This window comes from Anticarsia gemmatalis, chromosome 29 (assembly GCF_050436995.1).
Source record: "Anticarsia gemmatalis isolate Benzon Research Colony breed Stoneville strain chromosome 29, ilAntGemm2 primary, whole genome shotgun sequence".
Lineage (NCBI taxonomy): Eukaryota > Metazoa > Arthropoda > Insecta > Lepidoptera > Erebidae > Anticarsia > Anticarsia gemmatalis.
The window spans coordinates 1,626,738-1,642,957 of record NC_134773.1 but is presented as its reverse complement, the minus strand read 5'-3'; the positions used below and the strand labels follow the sequence as shown (position 1 = coordinate 1,642,957).

Here is a 16,220-nt window from a genome sequence, read left to right as displayed (position 1 = left end):
CTCCACAGACAAGAGGGTGTGTCTAATTTTGACCTCCACAGACGAGAGGTTATATAATATACATAGCTCAAAGGTGACTGACTGACATAGTGATCTATCAACGCACAGCACAAACCACTGGACGGATCGGACTGAAATTTGGCATACAGGTAGATGTTATAACGTAGGCATCCGATAAGATAGGATTTTGATCAATTCTACCTCCAAGGGGATAAAATAGAGGATGAAAGTTTGTATAAACTTACATTTTCGACTGTTTGAACTGAAATTAATCTAGATTGACACAGGATACTTTTTATTATAGGAAACCTTTTCATGCCGACGAAGTCGCGGGCGGATGCTTGTAAACTATATAATTAAATAGTATTTACCCTTCGTGCTCTAAGAAGAGCGCCTTCAACGCCCCTCTGGACCAGTACGACATGGCGTACGACAATAACTTCATGGATAACGGGTTCACTCTCAGGAAGTTACCGCAGAACACCACCTGAAAAATAATTACATACATCACTTGGTCGTAGTGACAAGGTGTAACGTTTTACATTCTATCTCAGGGCAATAAAAAGAAACTCACTAACCCCCGGTTTCTGAGTACATTTAGCGGCAGTTTATCTATTCAATAGTGTCAAAACTCATATAAAAAATAACGCTATTGTATAGATAAACTACCGAAACCGTAAGACAATATTATTGGACAACTCACACACGGTCATTTGATTCCAAACTAAGCAGAGCTTGTACTATGGTAATCAAATAACTGATAAACATACTTATATACTTCTAAATACATACTTATATAGATACATTAACATCCAGGCTCAGAACAAATACTCGTGCTCATCACACAAAGATTTGTCCCGGGTGGGATTCGAACCCACCACACGCGGCGCTACGGTTGTTGCGGCGAGGTGACCGCTTAAACCACTGCGCCAAACGTGCAGTTATATAAAGTATATTTTTACGTAAATTTATTATAGTTTAGAGTTCGAGAGTGCGTTACTAGAAATATCAGCAGCAATTTCTCGGAACTTTTAACTCTCAATATACGTCAGATGGAAAAATGAACAGTCTTTATTACAATTACTCTCAACCCATAAATAATGTTACAAGCATAATCGTGGTACTCTAGTGTAAAATCTGAAATCTGAAACAAAAAATTGGGTAAATTTGTTTACCCAATAAAAAAAAGAAGTTGCTAGAATCTCACCCTCTCGATGTGTTCGTTGGAGGCACAGAGGCGTGCGATGGAGCCGATGTTGTTGGTGATGGTGACGAGCGTGGCGCGCGCCAGGTCGCAGCGCGACACCTTGGCGCGACGCTCCGCTGAACACATCTGACCGAAACTGACGGACAAATAAATAATAAATAAATATCATTGGACAACTCACGCACGGTCATTTGATTATGAACTAAGCAGAGCTTGTACTGTAACCAGACAACTGATAAACATACTTATATACGTTTTAATATATCTATACTAATATTATAAAACTGAAGAGTTTGTTTGTTTGTTTGAACGCGCTAATCTCAGGAACTTCTGGTCCCATTTGAAAAATTATTTCAGTATTAGATAGCCCATTTATCGAGGAAGGTTATAGGCTATATATAATCACGCTACGACTATTGGAGCAGAGTACCAGTAAAAAATGTTACAAAAACGGGGAAAATGTTGACCCATTCTCTCTTATGTGACGCAAGCGAAGTTGCGCGAGTAAGCTAGTGTAGGAAAAGCAGTTTTTGGCGCGGTCATTACATAGATGCACGTTTAGTCTAGTGGTGTTTGAATAGATATAGAACAAATATCCATACTAATATTATAAATGCGAAAGTAACTCTGTCTGTCTGTCTGTCTGTCTGCTACTCAATCACGCCTAAACTACTGAACCAATTTGCATGATATTTGGTATGGAGATAGTTTAATACCCGAGAAAGGACATAGGCTACTTTTTACCCCGGGAAAATGACGCATTTCCCGGGAAAATTCAGGTGGCGAACGAAGTCTCGAATAATCAATATTATAATGACATTGAATTAACTAAATTCCGTTGTCATGGCAACTGGTTTAATGACGGATATGCCTTAGCGCGACTTCGTTATATTATGAGATATAAATAATTTTGGGAATATTTTTCGTGAAAAAAAGCATATTTTATATCATCACGCTACGACCAATAGGAGCAGAGTAACAGTAAAAAGTGTTACAGGGACGTGGAAAATTCTGACCCATTCTCTCTTATGTGACGCAAGCGAAGTTGCGCGGGTCAGCTAGTATATAAATAACTAGCTTATTATATCTCTTAATATATGTAACGAAGTTGCGCTAAGGCATATCCGTCATTAAACCAGTTGCCATGACAACGGAATTTAGTTAATTCAATGTCATTATAATATTGATTATTCGAGACTTCGTTCGCCACCTGAATTTTCCCGGGAAATGCGTCATTTTCCCGGGATAAAAAGTAGCCTATGTCCTTTCTCGAGTATCAAAATACCTCCATACCAAATTTCATGCAAATTGGTTCAGTAGTTTAGGCGTGATTAAGTAGCAGACAGACAGACAGACAGACAGAGTTACTTTCGCATTTATAATATTAGTATAGATTATCACTTGTTATAACGGTGAAGTAGAACATCGTGATGAAACATTACATGAATGAGTTCTTTAACAGTTCTTGAAAGAATGCATTTCGTCAACGCGGTAGGCTCAAATAATTTGTGGATCGCGCAAATAATTGTTCCGAGTGGGAATCGAACCCTCACGACGCAGTGATAACAGCGAGTCAACATATTTAGATTTATTTATATTCCCTCTTATTCATAAACACACTATAAACCTATTTTAGTTAAACAACTACTATAATATGGTTTCTCTTTTTCATTTCGCTAAGGAGTGAAAGAAACAAAACACTTTAGAAGCCTTTCATAATTTCATATATTTTTATGAATAAGAGGGTTAGTATTTTATTAGTATCTCTCACCTGCTAGCGACCAAGTCTCCGGGCAGTCCGAACCTGGCGTAGTCCCCTCCGTATATATCTCTCACGAGCTTGTCCACGGTGGTGTTGTCGCCCGACGCGGCGAGCGATATCGCCTCCTCGAAGCTGCTGCAGCCGGTGAGCAGGCAACATAGGCCGAGGAATGTGCCGCCGCCCAGACTGCGAACGAAGGAATAGTTTGTTAGAAAATATTATAACAACTTGGTTTAGTAAGTTACTTACCCTCTTATTCATAATCATAAACACATTTTAAACATATTTTACTTAAAAAGCTACTACAATATGTTTTCTCTTTTTCATTTCGCTAAGGAGTGAAAGAAACAAAACTCTTTATAAGCCTTTCATAACTTCATATTATATTTTTATGAATAAGAGGGTTAGTATTTAACATGCATAATAGGTTAGTTGACTGGGTTAACGAAAATAGCAAAAGATTCATCTAAAATGCTCAGACTATGTAGCTTTTTTCGTAAATAATATTGAAATTATAATTATTACAGACTGAAACATTTTAATAGACATTCATTTGATACCAACGAAAATATGACATAGTGACGTCACTACGTCATATTTCTAGACTAAAATGTGTTTTTGACAGGCAACTACCGTATTTGACGTGCCTTCCGAAACACGGAGAAACTCGATATGTATAAGACGGTCATGTTAACCTCAGAGGTCGATCCACGAGGTTAACTAAGCCACGAGCTCCTCATTTGACAGGGAATGGATTTCAATAAATCTAATATATTAAATTCTCGCCTCACAGTTTTCTTTACCATGCTCCTTCGAAATGGCTTGACCGATTCTCATGAAATTTTGTGAGCATATTGACTAGGTCTGAGAATCGGCCAACATCTATTTTTCATACACCTAAGTGACACAATTTTTTTTATGGCAAAGCTACGTTTGCCGGGTCAGCTAGTATTAGTTTATATTTACCTGGTACCACTCAACCGGTAGTAATCATTGGGCGCGTTGACCACCAGCACGGAGACCCCGCTGCCTATGTTCACCAGCAGGAACGGGTAGGGGCTGCTGAAGTCGAACGGCTTGCGCACGTACATGCTCAGAGCTGCCTCCGAGTAGGGCGGCTGGAATATAAGATAATCAGTTAAATACTAATAACTATACATTTATCCTCTTATTGCTAAAACCACACCAAGTTACGAAAGGCTAAGTGTTTTGTTTCTTTCAATCCTTAGCGAAATGAAAAAGAGAAAACATATTATAGTAGTTTCATAACTAAAATAGGTTTATAGAGTGTTTATGAATAAGAGGGTTAAATTACTTACCCTAGATTTTATTATTACATTTTTTATTTCATGCTTTTTATGGGTAGGTTAGGTTATATTAAGCCATTCAAATTTTCCCACCACCAACTTTCTCATCATATTCTATTTGAGCACCCATCCGAGTAAATTTGTAGATATTCGGTTCATCTCCTCACTTTCACCCCCTACAACTTTTAAACGGCTGAACCGATTTTCATCAAACATGTCTAAAAACTCGCACACAAGTCACCTTTAATACAAAAATAAACTTAATTGAAATCGGAAAACGGGTTTCATTTTTATATATATAGATACATTTTTATCAGTTTGACCGTCTGTGCGGCGACGGTCTCCTAAACGACTAGACCAATACCGTGTCTGAAGAGTGTGTATGTACAGGCAGCTCGTCGGGCGGCGCCCAGTAGTAGCACTCCTGCGCGTTCATGCCGTCCACGAACAGCACGCCCGCTATCAGCGCGTCCAGCTCGTCCATCTTTGAGAGCCGCATGTTTACTTCCTGCAACACATAAATATAATAAAATATATTATTTCCAGAAAAATACATAGTTAGTCGTATGGTTAGTGGTCAACCTAGTGTCAAAGTTGTTCAAGCCCGAAGGCCTTTGACATGGCTTAACGACTGTTATCTTAGTAGACAAAAACCGGGACCGACTTTTACGTGCCCTCCGAAGCACGGAGGAGACTTCCAATTCAAATACCATTATGCGGTCACCCATTTATAGAATAATCGCGCAAAGGCTTGCTTAACCCACAGATCGTTTACCAACCGTTGAGCGTAATTGGCGATGGGCGTTAAATTTTAATATATCAGTCTAGACTTTCTTCCAACTATGTTGGAGTCGGCTTCCAGTCTCACCCAATGCAGTTAATATCAGACTCTATCGGACCTCCACAACCCTTGGTTATAACACGATACCTCTCGGCAAGACTAGTTGTCAGACTTTCAACCTTCTGACACTCGAACACTACACTATAGGCAAACTTTTGCACAGTTGGCTTACTATGCAACTTGGAAGCTCCGGGCAATTCACTATGCATTTTTTTAAATATTCAAACATTATTTTTAGTTCCAACCCGGGATTCGAACCCGAGATTTTTACGCGGCATTCAGTCCGAGCCTCAGAGGTACCTCACACATACATACATAAAATCACACATTTTCCTAATAAAGAGTAAGCAGAAACCGAAAAGCTTACTTTACTAAAATCCTCTTCAAACTTGTAAGCGCCGCCGCCGGTCGCGTATATAGTGTTGACGAGGTCAGCCATGCCCTTAGAGCGGGCGAGCTGGAGGAAAGCACCCACTTCCGAGGTCGGGAAACGGATGAAATGGAGCGTGCCGCGGCGACCCCGGATTGTAACGTTGTCCATCTGAAATTATAATAAAATTGTATTAGAAAAGATATTTCATATCAACAAATAAATCCTATTTTATCATCTTTTTTAAAAAACAACTCCCGCATTAACAATTGCTCTTGCATCGCGGATACTTTTACAAACAACGGACACAAAGCACAACCGGACCCAAAACAACTATTTGTGGATCGCACAAATTATTGTATCGTGTGGGAATCGACCTCCCAACGCAATTGTGTCAGCGTGGCGACCTAACCACTGCACCAGGGAAGCAGTTTAAATGCAAAGTGATAATTATTTCTATTACACACTTAACTTCGAAAAGTCATTGGTATGTTGTCTCGGGTTCGAACCTGCGACCACTTGCGTGGGAGGTGTCAACTTATACCAGTCGGCTATCACTGCTTATAAGTGTCAATATTTGACCTAAATGAATAAATGATTTGATTTTGATTTTGTGCAGTTATAAGTTCACTGAATGAGTCCCAGTTGAAAGAAAACGACAACGCAGAAGGCCCAGAAAGAGATGGCGAGATGAATTGGACTCTCATACTAAAGATTGGCACCAAATAGCTTTAGACAGAGATAGATGGAAAGAGGGAAGGGAGGCATTTGCCCTGCAGTGGGACAATATGGGCTGATAATAAATAATAATAAGTTCGTACCTGTAAGTGCACATCCCGTCTCCCAGTCTTGCCATAAGCGGAGTTCCTGGTCAGGTACCGTCTTATGTTCTTGAGCACCTCGGTCTCCTTGTCCAGCTCTCTGCGGTTCGTCTCCCGAGGCTCGAAGTAAACCAGCTTGGTGAGCGTCCCGCCGATGTCCATGCCGAACCATGGCATCGCTGGAATTGGGAGATTATTGAGTTAGTTGTGGCAACACTAGACTATTTAATAAAATAAATCGACTGCCTTCGTGGCGTAGTGGTTAAAGCCACCACGCCGCTACCATTGCGTCGAGAGGTCGTGGATTCGATTCCCACACGGGTTAATTTTTTGTGCGATCCACAAGTAATTGATTCGAGTTTGGTTGTTCTTTGTGTCCGTTGTCTGTATGTTTGTAAAAGTCCCCGCGACACAAGAGCAATTCTGAGTGCGGGAGTTGTATTTTCAAAAATAAAGATGGGAAGGAGTTGTCTTTTCAAGGGAAGTATTTAAATATGAAGTTCTTACGTGGCGCATCGTTGTCCGGCGGCGTGGGCGGCGCGGGCTCCATTTTGACGCAATTGTCTTTACTCGTCATCTGTCTGTAGGGACTGCGGCGAGCGCGCTTTAGTATTTTGCTTCTGTAACATATAACATAGACAATTTACTACTATTTACGGCCTTAATAGCGCGGTGATTAAGGTCGCCACGCCACTACCAAGGAGTCGTTCGATTTCCACACGGAACAATTATTTGTGCGATCCACAAATAATTGTTTCGGGTCTGGTTGTACTTTAGTACCACATTACTTAACGCCCGATAATTATTTATAATCAAGATCGTATCAGAGTTCTCATTTGCGCAACTGTTTACACCTTTGAAGGACCAGTAGCTTACGACCTTGCAAGACTCAAAAGAAGTTTTATTATAATTCCAATCAATAAATAGAAATCTATTTTTTTTTCAAATATTTTACAGGCGCATCAATTTACTCTTGATTAACTACTTTTTGAAACCCATTACTCTCCGATGGGGTAAAGCTTTCCTCCCAAACGAGTGAAGGGTTAGGCCTTGAGTCAAAAACGCTGGGCAAGTGCGGGACTTTTTCAAGAAACCTTTTCATTTCCAAACAATTGTAATAGAATGGCTACCTTTACACACACGCTCTATCGCGCGTTCTTAGGAGCATACAGGATTACGTACGGGAAAGAATTAATTTTCATCTTTTATTATTTAAGCACCAACATCATTTAATCTCTGCATCACCCCAAGGTAGACTGGCAGAAAATACCTTTGGCATTAAGTCCGCCTTTATACAATTTTTGTATAAGAAGTTTAAATAAATAAATAAATAAAGACGGCGCGCTCTTCGCTCGCGATTTTCTTTGCGAGCTTGACAGATGAGCGCGGCGCATGCTCTTTCCTTTTCCCTTGGTCACCCTTTACACGCACGCTCTTCCACGCGCGATAGAGCGATATAAAGGCATCTAATAGGTATATGTCTTGAAATTTCACATGGTATGTACTCACTTGGCTAGGGTCCTTGGTAGGGTGGTGGTTAGCGGCGCAGGGCGGCGTTGGCGGCCGCACGCCGCGAGACAACCCTCACAGCGGTGCAGGCGCATCTGTACAACAAAGATACAACATTCTAAATTATTCCGTAGGAAAAAGACAGTCAGCTTGTAAGACTGTTACAGAATCGCGAATGTTGTGCCGTTTCTGCTTTGTGGTGTGGTAAGAACGATTTATACTCGGGAAGAGCATTAACGGATATATAATGTATTCATTTAGGTCTAATGCTGATACTTTTGATAGTCAATGATATAGAGAGAAAATTTACCGCCAGTTCGGAAGGTAGGGCCAATGAGAAGAGCTGCCAACAAATGTAAGGAGCTAGCAACTAGAACTGACTAATAGTCTGTGCGGAAATGATATTTATTAGGTATTTCTATCAGAAACTTCTCAAGTCCGGAGTTTGGTAACGTGCCAGGTAAAAAGCAAAAAGCTGGCCCCTTATTATACGGGATTACCATTGTCGCACATTGCCTACACTTTCAGGTAAAACAGGCATGATTTAGAATTGAATATAAATATAATAAACCTAAAATCCTTTGTACAAGTTTTAGTTCTTTAACATGTAAGTAGTTCACTTGATTAACCTTTCGCGTGTTCCCTGGGTCAATAAACTGACCACAAATATATACCATTTATAAGTTTACACCTTAACCACGGAAAACTAAAATAATACCAATGACTTTCCAAGTGACGTGTGTTAAAAAATATTGATCACTTGTTATAACGGTGAAGGAAAACATCGTGATGAAACCTTGCATGCATTGATGAGACTTAGTAATAGGGTCCCGTTTTACCCTTTGGGTACGAAACCCTAGAAAATACTAACATATTAAACTACCTCACTCTGGTCTCCGTCGTGAAAAACGTCGTGATTTTATGTATATATGTATGTACTAGCCGACCCGCGCAACTTCGCTTGCGTCACATAAGAGAGAACGGGTTATATTTTTCCCCGTTTTTGTCACATTTTTACTCTTTCTCTGCTCCTGTTGGTCGTAGCGTGATGTTATATAGCCTATAACATTCCTCAATAAATAGGCTATCTAACACTGAAAGAATTTTTCAAATCGGACCAGTAGTTTCTGAGATTAGCGCGTTCAAACAAACAAACTTTTCAGCTTTATAATATTAGTATAGATGTAGTGCAAGCTTAAATTGTAATCATATGATTACAAATTAGTGTTAACCGTGTGTGAGTTGTCCAAATATAAAACTCCCAAAGAGGTCCTATGCACCTCACGTGGTCAATTACAAACATGTCACTGCTAACACGATAATCTGTTATCATACGTGACATTGATCGTGTAATCTCCAAACATTATTGAGATACTGTTATATTAAGCGCTTTTTAATTCTGCAGACTATTTGTAGGCCTCATCGTTCGTTTCGACAGCCTATTATGATTAAAAACAATAGTCCTATTTACTAAATCGTATGGTTAGTGGTCAACCTAGTGTCAAAGTTGTTCAAGCCCGGAAGGCCTTTGACGTGGCTTAACGACTGTTATCTTAATTGACAAAAACCGGGACCGACTTTTAACGTGCCCTTCGATACACGGAGGCGCTCAGTTCAAATACCACTATACGGTCACCCATCTATAGATTTTGTATTTATAATATAAATTGTCTGTATAACAGGCCACCGTCAGCTGCATAAGTCTGCGGGTCACTGATGTTCTACATTCTGTATGTTGTATACCTCCAGCCGCGAACTGTGCATACAACACTCTCTACTAAGTTGTTAAACTGTATATTCACCTATGTTTTCTATATATAAAGATACACATAACACAATTAAAATCAATCGTACGCGAATATTTTTATAACACGCTCAATTAAAACGACCTAGACCCTTACTGAATACATCATCACTCCTTTAAATAAATAGGATATCAGCATAGATGATACATTATCCCTATTCTTTGACGGACGGTGAACAATAAGACCAGAATTGTTAACCGACTTAAAGAAAGGAGGAGGTTCTCAAGTCACATGTTTTTGTTAGCTACAAACTGTTTAATGGGTGGACTGATTTTAATGGTGACTTTTTTTATTTGAAACTAATAGATCTATGTGACTTAAATTTAAATTTGACGAGTATTTAATAATAAGTATAGTGATATTTTATTATAATGATAAATATCATTGGACAACTCACACACAGTCATTTGATTACAAACTAAGCAGAGCTTGTACTGTAACCAAGTAACTGATAAACATACTTACATACTTGGAAATACATACTTATATAGATACATTAACAACCAGACTCAGAACAGATACTCGTGCTCATCACACAAATATTTGCCCCGGGGGGATTCGAAAATTATTTTTTTAATTCTTAAAAAACTACGTAAAAATTGTTCAAAAGCTAAAAAGTATTTAATAAAGATTACCAGACATAGTTCCACATATACAAGTATTTAATTTATATGTATTTCAACTAAATAATATGTAAATCTTATTGTATATTAAACCAGTACCGTGTCACGAAAGGTTAGACTTTGGACTGAATCACTTGAATAATAAATTAAAACTACGTCAAAATCATCCGATTATATTATACTAGCTGACCCGTGCAACTTCGCTTGCGTCACATAAGAGAGTCATGATTTTTCCCGTTTTTGTAACATTTTTCGTTACTACTCCGCTCCTAACGGTTGTAGCGTGATGATATATAGCCTATAGCCTTCTTCGATAAATGGGCTATCTAACACTGAATGAATGTTTCAAATCGGACCAGTAGTTACTGAGATTAGCGCGTTCAAACAAACAAACAAACTCTTCAGCTTTATAATATTAGTATAGATACGTACTCTGTTTATATGCTTTGTATATAATAATATGTCATTTAACATTGTAGCCATACATAAATAACTAGCTTTTACCCGCGTGATTTGTGACTTAGGACAGAATTTTCATCCAAACTTTCATCACCTACTTTATCCCCTAGGGGGAAGAATTGATCAAAATCCGTTCTTAGCGGATGTCTACGTCATAACATCTACCTGCATGCTAAATTTCAGCTCGATCCGTCTAGTGGTTTGTGCTGTGCGTTGATAGATCACTATGTCAGTCAGTCACCTTTAATTTGCGGAGATCCGAAGGCTTTACGACCAAACTACGACCTCAACTTCCTAGCACTGGGCAATCTTTATGAAAGGGCTATTATGGCCCAACCTAAGATTCGCAGCCAAGACTGATGCAGTCATTTATAATACCGAAAGCGAAAAAGAGGCAGACAGAAATAATTAAACTTTATTTTAAAGCAATGTTAAAAATAATTTTATTTAACAACTTGTGTATATTCTCACGACTCATATTTTATTCTTTATACAATAACACTGACGTTTTTGCGATATAAAAATATTAAAACCATATTTATTTTGTTATCTTATACAGTTCCCATGGAGGTAGATAAAAACAAGTTACAGATTATATTTTCTTTGATTCCTTCAACCAGAATAAGCCGTGAGCATATTATCAGCAAACAATATAAAACTCTTACGTTAATGACTATCTGACTGATGTACAACACACAGCCGAAACTACTGAACGTACAAACTTGACATTTGCTATGAACATTCCTTAGTAAGTGTAGAGAAGCACTAAGAGAGGATTTATTGGAATTCACTCCCGAAAGGAGCAAAAATGGGGAAATACATTTTACATAAAAGAAGAAAAGAACAGAAACGGTGAAATCTCTTATTCACGCATTCGAAGTTGCGAACGGCCGTTAGTCATAACTTTTAAACTCTCGCGTTGCATTTTTAACGTCTAATAGAAGTTAGTTAGTCTCTAGTATATAAAATACAGATTACATCTGTATGTCTTGAAAAAAGGTCAGGTGCTACTCGTAACCGGCGGTCCTGTATGACAACATGTATGTATGTGAATGAAGCAAGGGAAGTTTGTAGGAAGGACTTTAATTATCTGACAATGAAAATATCAGCTTTAAAACTTCTAATACACAATATTTTGCGAGATTATCACAAAAACATGCCACAGCATGTGTTTATATCTACTGAAAATAAAATTAGACGCAGTATGATAACATTATCTATACTAATTATACTAAATTATCTAGCGTCCACGCACAAAGATTATCTAAGCAATCTTTCAACAATATCAGCTTAGCCTTTCTTCCAAATATGTTGGAGTCGGCTTCCAGTCTCACCAGATGCAGCTGAATACCAGTATTTTACATGAAGCGACTGTCTATCTGACCTCCACAACACAGTTGGGTTATAACACGATACCCCTTAGTAAGATTGGTTGTCAAACTTTCTTCCAACTATGTTGGAGTCGGCTTTCAGTCTCATCGAATGCAGCTGAATACCAGTATTTTACATGAAGCGACTGTCTATCTGACCTCCACAACACAGTTGGGTTATAACACGATACCCCTTAGTAAGATTGGTTGTCAAACTTTCTTCCAACTATGTTGGAGTCGGCTTTCAGTCTCATCGAATGCAGCTGAATACCAGTATTTTACATGAAGCGACTGTCTATCTGACCTCCACAACACAGTTATCTGGGTTATAACACGATACCCCTCAGTAAGACTGGTTGTCAGTCTTTCAAGCTGTTATCAGTTTATCAATGGTTATCTTAACATGCTAGTGATACGCGCCGACGTCGCTCGCTTTTATATCCGTGTGTGACTTAGTACAAAATATTTATCTTGATAGATAACCATCGTTGTAACGAATGATATTGTTATTTTCAGAATTGTATGTGTAATAGTGTAGAATTGTATGACAAATGCATTTTTTAAACGGTTATCTCTTAATGTAGAGGAATTTTGCAAAAGGTAAAGTATACTTAACCCATTACTGTCCCACTGCTGGATAAGGGTCTCCTCCCAAATGAGAGAGGGGTCAGGCCTTGAGTCCACCACGCTGGCCAAGTGCGAGTTGGGGACTTGCCCACAATAAATGTATTAAACAAATTTTAGGCATGCAACCCATTACTGTCCTATATAAACTTTACAAAAAAAAAAAAACTAACTTCATTCATCGTATAGTTAGTGGGCAACCTAGTGTCAAAGTTGTTCAAACCAAAGGCCTTTAACATGGCTTAACGACTGTTATCTTAATTGACAACAACCGGGACACCTTACGTGCGAAGTACGAAGCACGGAGACGCTAAATATCACTTCGCACACCCATCTATATAATATCCGCGCTAAGGTTTACTTAACCCACTGATCGTTTAACGACCGGTGACCGAACCAGCTATGAGTGCCTCAAACATCGCTCAGAAATATATTGACAGAATAAGTAGCATTCTTTAGTTATAAATCACAATGAGGATTTATTTATATAATATAATTATATAGAATTTTTCAATAAGATAAGATAAACAAGTAATTAATAATGAATTAATGATATTTATTAGTAACCTCTGATTCATTTCCTTATAGTCCTTTCCGCATTTACTCAATATAAAACATCATCAGTCTAGCCTTTCTTCCAACTATGTTGGAGTCGGCTTCCAGTCTCACTGGATGCAGCTGAATACCAGTATGTTACATGCAGCGACTGTCTATCTGACCTCCACAACACAGTTACCTGAGTTATAACACGATACCCGTCGATAAGACTGGTTGTCAGACTTTCAAGCTACTGACTACTGTTAAAGACTGTCAATGCGAGCTTTGTAACTGACAGCCGGGACCCACAATTTAACGTGCCTTCCGAAACATGAGAAATTTAAAAGTCAATTAAAAAGTCCGTTTATTTCGACGAACCTCCGAAATAGCTTTCATTAACCTTGTTATTTGTATCAATAGGTAATCATCACTGTGACGTCACAGGAAAATCCACCATTTTGTCGTCCATATTGAATTAATTGTCACACGACACAAGGTACTATTAATATGTATTTATAACGGGATTTCTATTTGTTTCATTAAAATTCCACATTCCTTGTTGCTATGAAATAAATACAATTATTTGTAGGTAATAAAATGGGGCTTTAATTTCTTGAAGGCATGCAAAGTCCCTGCAATTGGCCAGCGTTTTGGACAGAAGGCCTAACCGCTTCATCATTCGGAAGGAAACCAGGCAATTTAAAACAAAAATATAGCAATTAATATGAACCTGTTGAAGGCAAACACCTCCGTGCCTCGTAGAGCACGTAAAGCCTCCGGAATCTGACCTCTCCCTGGTCGCGGCGGCTATCCGTCCCACCGGACTATGAGAGTGAAGGAATAGAGAGTGTATAGATCTGTGTATGTCAATATATGGTCCGCGAACGATAATAAAATTTAAAATTTTCAGGATGATTATTACATTTATTTTTTAATATACTTACATAGTGGTCCCTGCTAACAAGAATACTAATATAAAAGTGGTCCCGGACTAAGAAACCCCTGGTGTACACATTTCGAGACTACAAACGCCCTGCACAGTTTGCTGGTTTAAAATTGGCCGCCATGGCCGGGTATTAGTTAGGAGGCCATTATCTAGTGTTTACTAGAAAGTGGTGTATTGTCGAAACAGCTGTTGTATATAAAAACAATGTACATTTATCTACTGAACCGTGTACTGGAAGTTTGTAACACAACACACTTGGCCACGATACCGTGACTAACATGGAAAGTGATAGAATATATCAGCTTAGCCTTTTTTCCAAACTATATTGAGTCGGGTTCCAGTCTCAGCGGATGCAGCTGAATACTAGTTTTTTACTGTGCGACTGTCTATTTGACCTCCACAACCCAGTTACCTGGGATATAATACTGTGCGACTGTCTATTTGACCTCCACAACCCAGTTACCTGGGATATAATACGATACCCTTCGGTAAGACTGGTTGTCAGACTTTCAAGCTTTTGACTACTGTTAACGACTGTCAGATCTTCAAAAATGACAGCCGGGACCCACAATTGAACGGAGGCGCAGTTGTCGTTAACTAAGCCACGAACTACTCTGGAAATTGATAGAATACTGATAACTATATCTAATCCTATCTAAACTCTAGACATAAATATTTACACTTATGAATCCCACTAAAAATCATTCATACGCCATATTAACTTTTTCTTAACCCATTACTGACCCACTGCTGACTGAGACACAAATTATTGTATCCTGTGGGAATCGACTTCCCCACGCAATGGTATCAGCGTGGCGACCTAAACCACTGCACCAGGGAGGCAGTTTAAATCGATTATTGTCCCACTGCTGGGCAAGGGTCTTCTCCCGTAATATTGGAGGGGCTAGGCCTTGAGTCCACCACGCTGGCCAAATGCGGGTTGGGGACTTTGCATACCTTCAAGAACTGTTCTAAAGATCGGTCAAGCATGCAAGGTTGCATCAAGATGTTTTCTTCACCGTTGGAACAAGTGACTGCTCTGGATTTGAAAGAGTTTTTTAATAGATGTATCTATTGTCGATGTGATGTCTTTCACAAGGAAGGTTTCTGTGTAAAAATTGTATTGGTTATTTATTAAATTACTCTTAAATAAAAGCAAAGTCGGAGCGGGCCACTTTAACATCTAATATACATATAAAATTCTCGCGTCACAATTTTCGTTACCGTACTCCTCCGAAACGGCTTGACCGATTCTCATGAAATTTTGTGAGCATATTGAGTAGGACTGAGAATCGAACATCTATTTTCATGCCCCTAAGTGACACTTTTTTTTAATTTTTATGGCAAAACAACGTTTGCGTATATTATAAAGATTTCATTAAAATAATGAAACAGCGATTTTCTCAAGTTATATATTGTTGTTTATCATTTATTTTCAATGATAAGTGTTAAACGAAGGTCGGTACTATTTGATGACAACTAACAACATTATCTTTGCACTAAGGACTTTGAACTTGTCTTATTGCCTTGTACTAGCTATTTTAATACGTCACTTCCCAAATGTACATGCAGAATGATTTTCTAGGGTTCCGACTAAATTTAAATTTAATGTTGTATATATCAGGCCTAACCCCCTCGTTTGGGAGGAGACCCTTGCCCTGCAGTGGGACAGTGGTGGGTTTAAAAAAAATATATATATTTCAGGCTATAACCACCTATAAATATACTTTTTTTTTTAACCTTACTGTCCCACTGCTGGGCATAGGTTAACTTAAGTAATAATGATGAACACACGCGCAAATTAGCTTTGTGTATCTGAATATGGCAACAAATCGCTGTATAAAACGTTAATCATATATACATAAGAGACGTATATAAGTAGCACTCTTGTGCGTGACAGAGATATAGATATGATTCACGTAATTTAACTGTGTATGTTTCTGAAGATAGCAACAAGTGGCCGCAGTAGACGAAATATAACTACAGTAGTGGTATACGCGGAGTGCGTGTGACGGAGACGTAACAACGACGTGCTTCCG

General features: G+C 38.7%; 1 protein-coding gene across 3 annotated transcripts in view; it reads right to left on the bottom strand.

The window, feature by feature from the left end:
- The window catches only part of fbl (pantothenate kinase 3 fbl), a 51,479-nt gene that overhangs the window by 8,815 nt on the left and 26,444 nt on the right, over positions 1 to 16,220 (bottom strand). For all 3 annotated transcript variants that reach the window (XM_076133476.1, XM_076133478.1, XM_076133477.1), the window contains 9 exons: positions 7,818 to 7,912; positions 6,816 to 6,928; positions 6,309 to 6,487; positions 5,485 to 5,658; positions 4,641 to 4,784; positions 3,936 to 4,087; positions 2,979 to 3,155; positions 1,208 to 1,343; positions 372 to 487 (listed from right to left, as the gene is read on the bottom strand). In XM_076133476.1, coding sequence (XP_075989591.1) covers positions 372 to 487; positions 1,208 to 1,343; positions 2,979 to 3,155; positions 3,936 to 4,087; positions 4,641 to 4,784; positions 5,485 to 5,658; positions 6,309 to 6,487; positions 6,816 to 6,928; positions 7,818 to 7,912 — 1,286 coding nt within the window. The remainder of the gene's footprint in view (positions 1 to 371; positions 488 to 1,207; positions 1,344 to 2,978; positions 3,156 to 3,935; positions 4,088 to 4,640; positions 4,785 to 5,484; positions 5,659 to 6,308; positions 6,488 to 6,815; positions 6,929 to 7,817; positions 7,913 to 16,220) is intronic.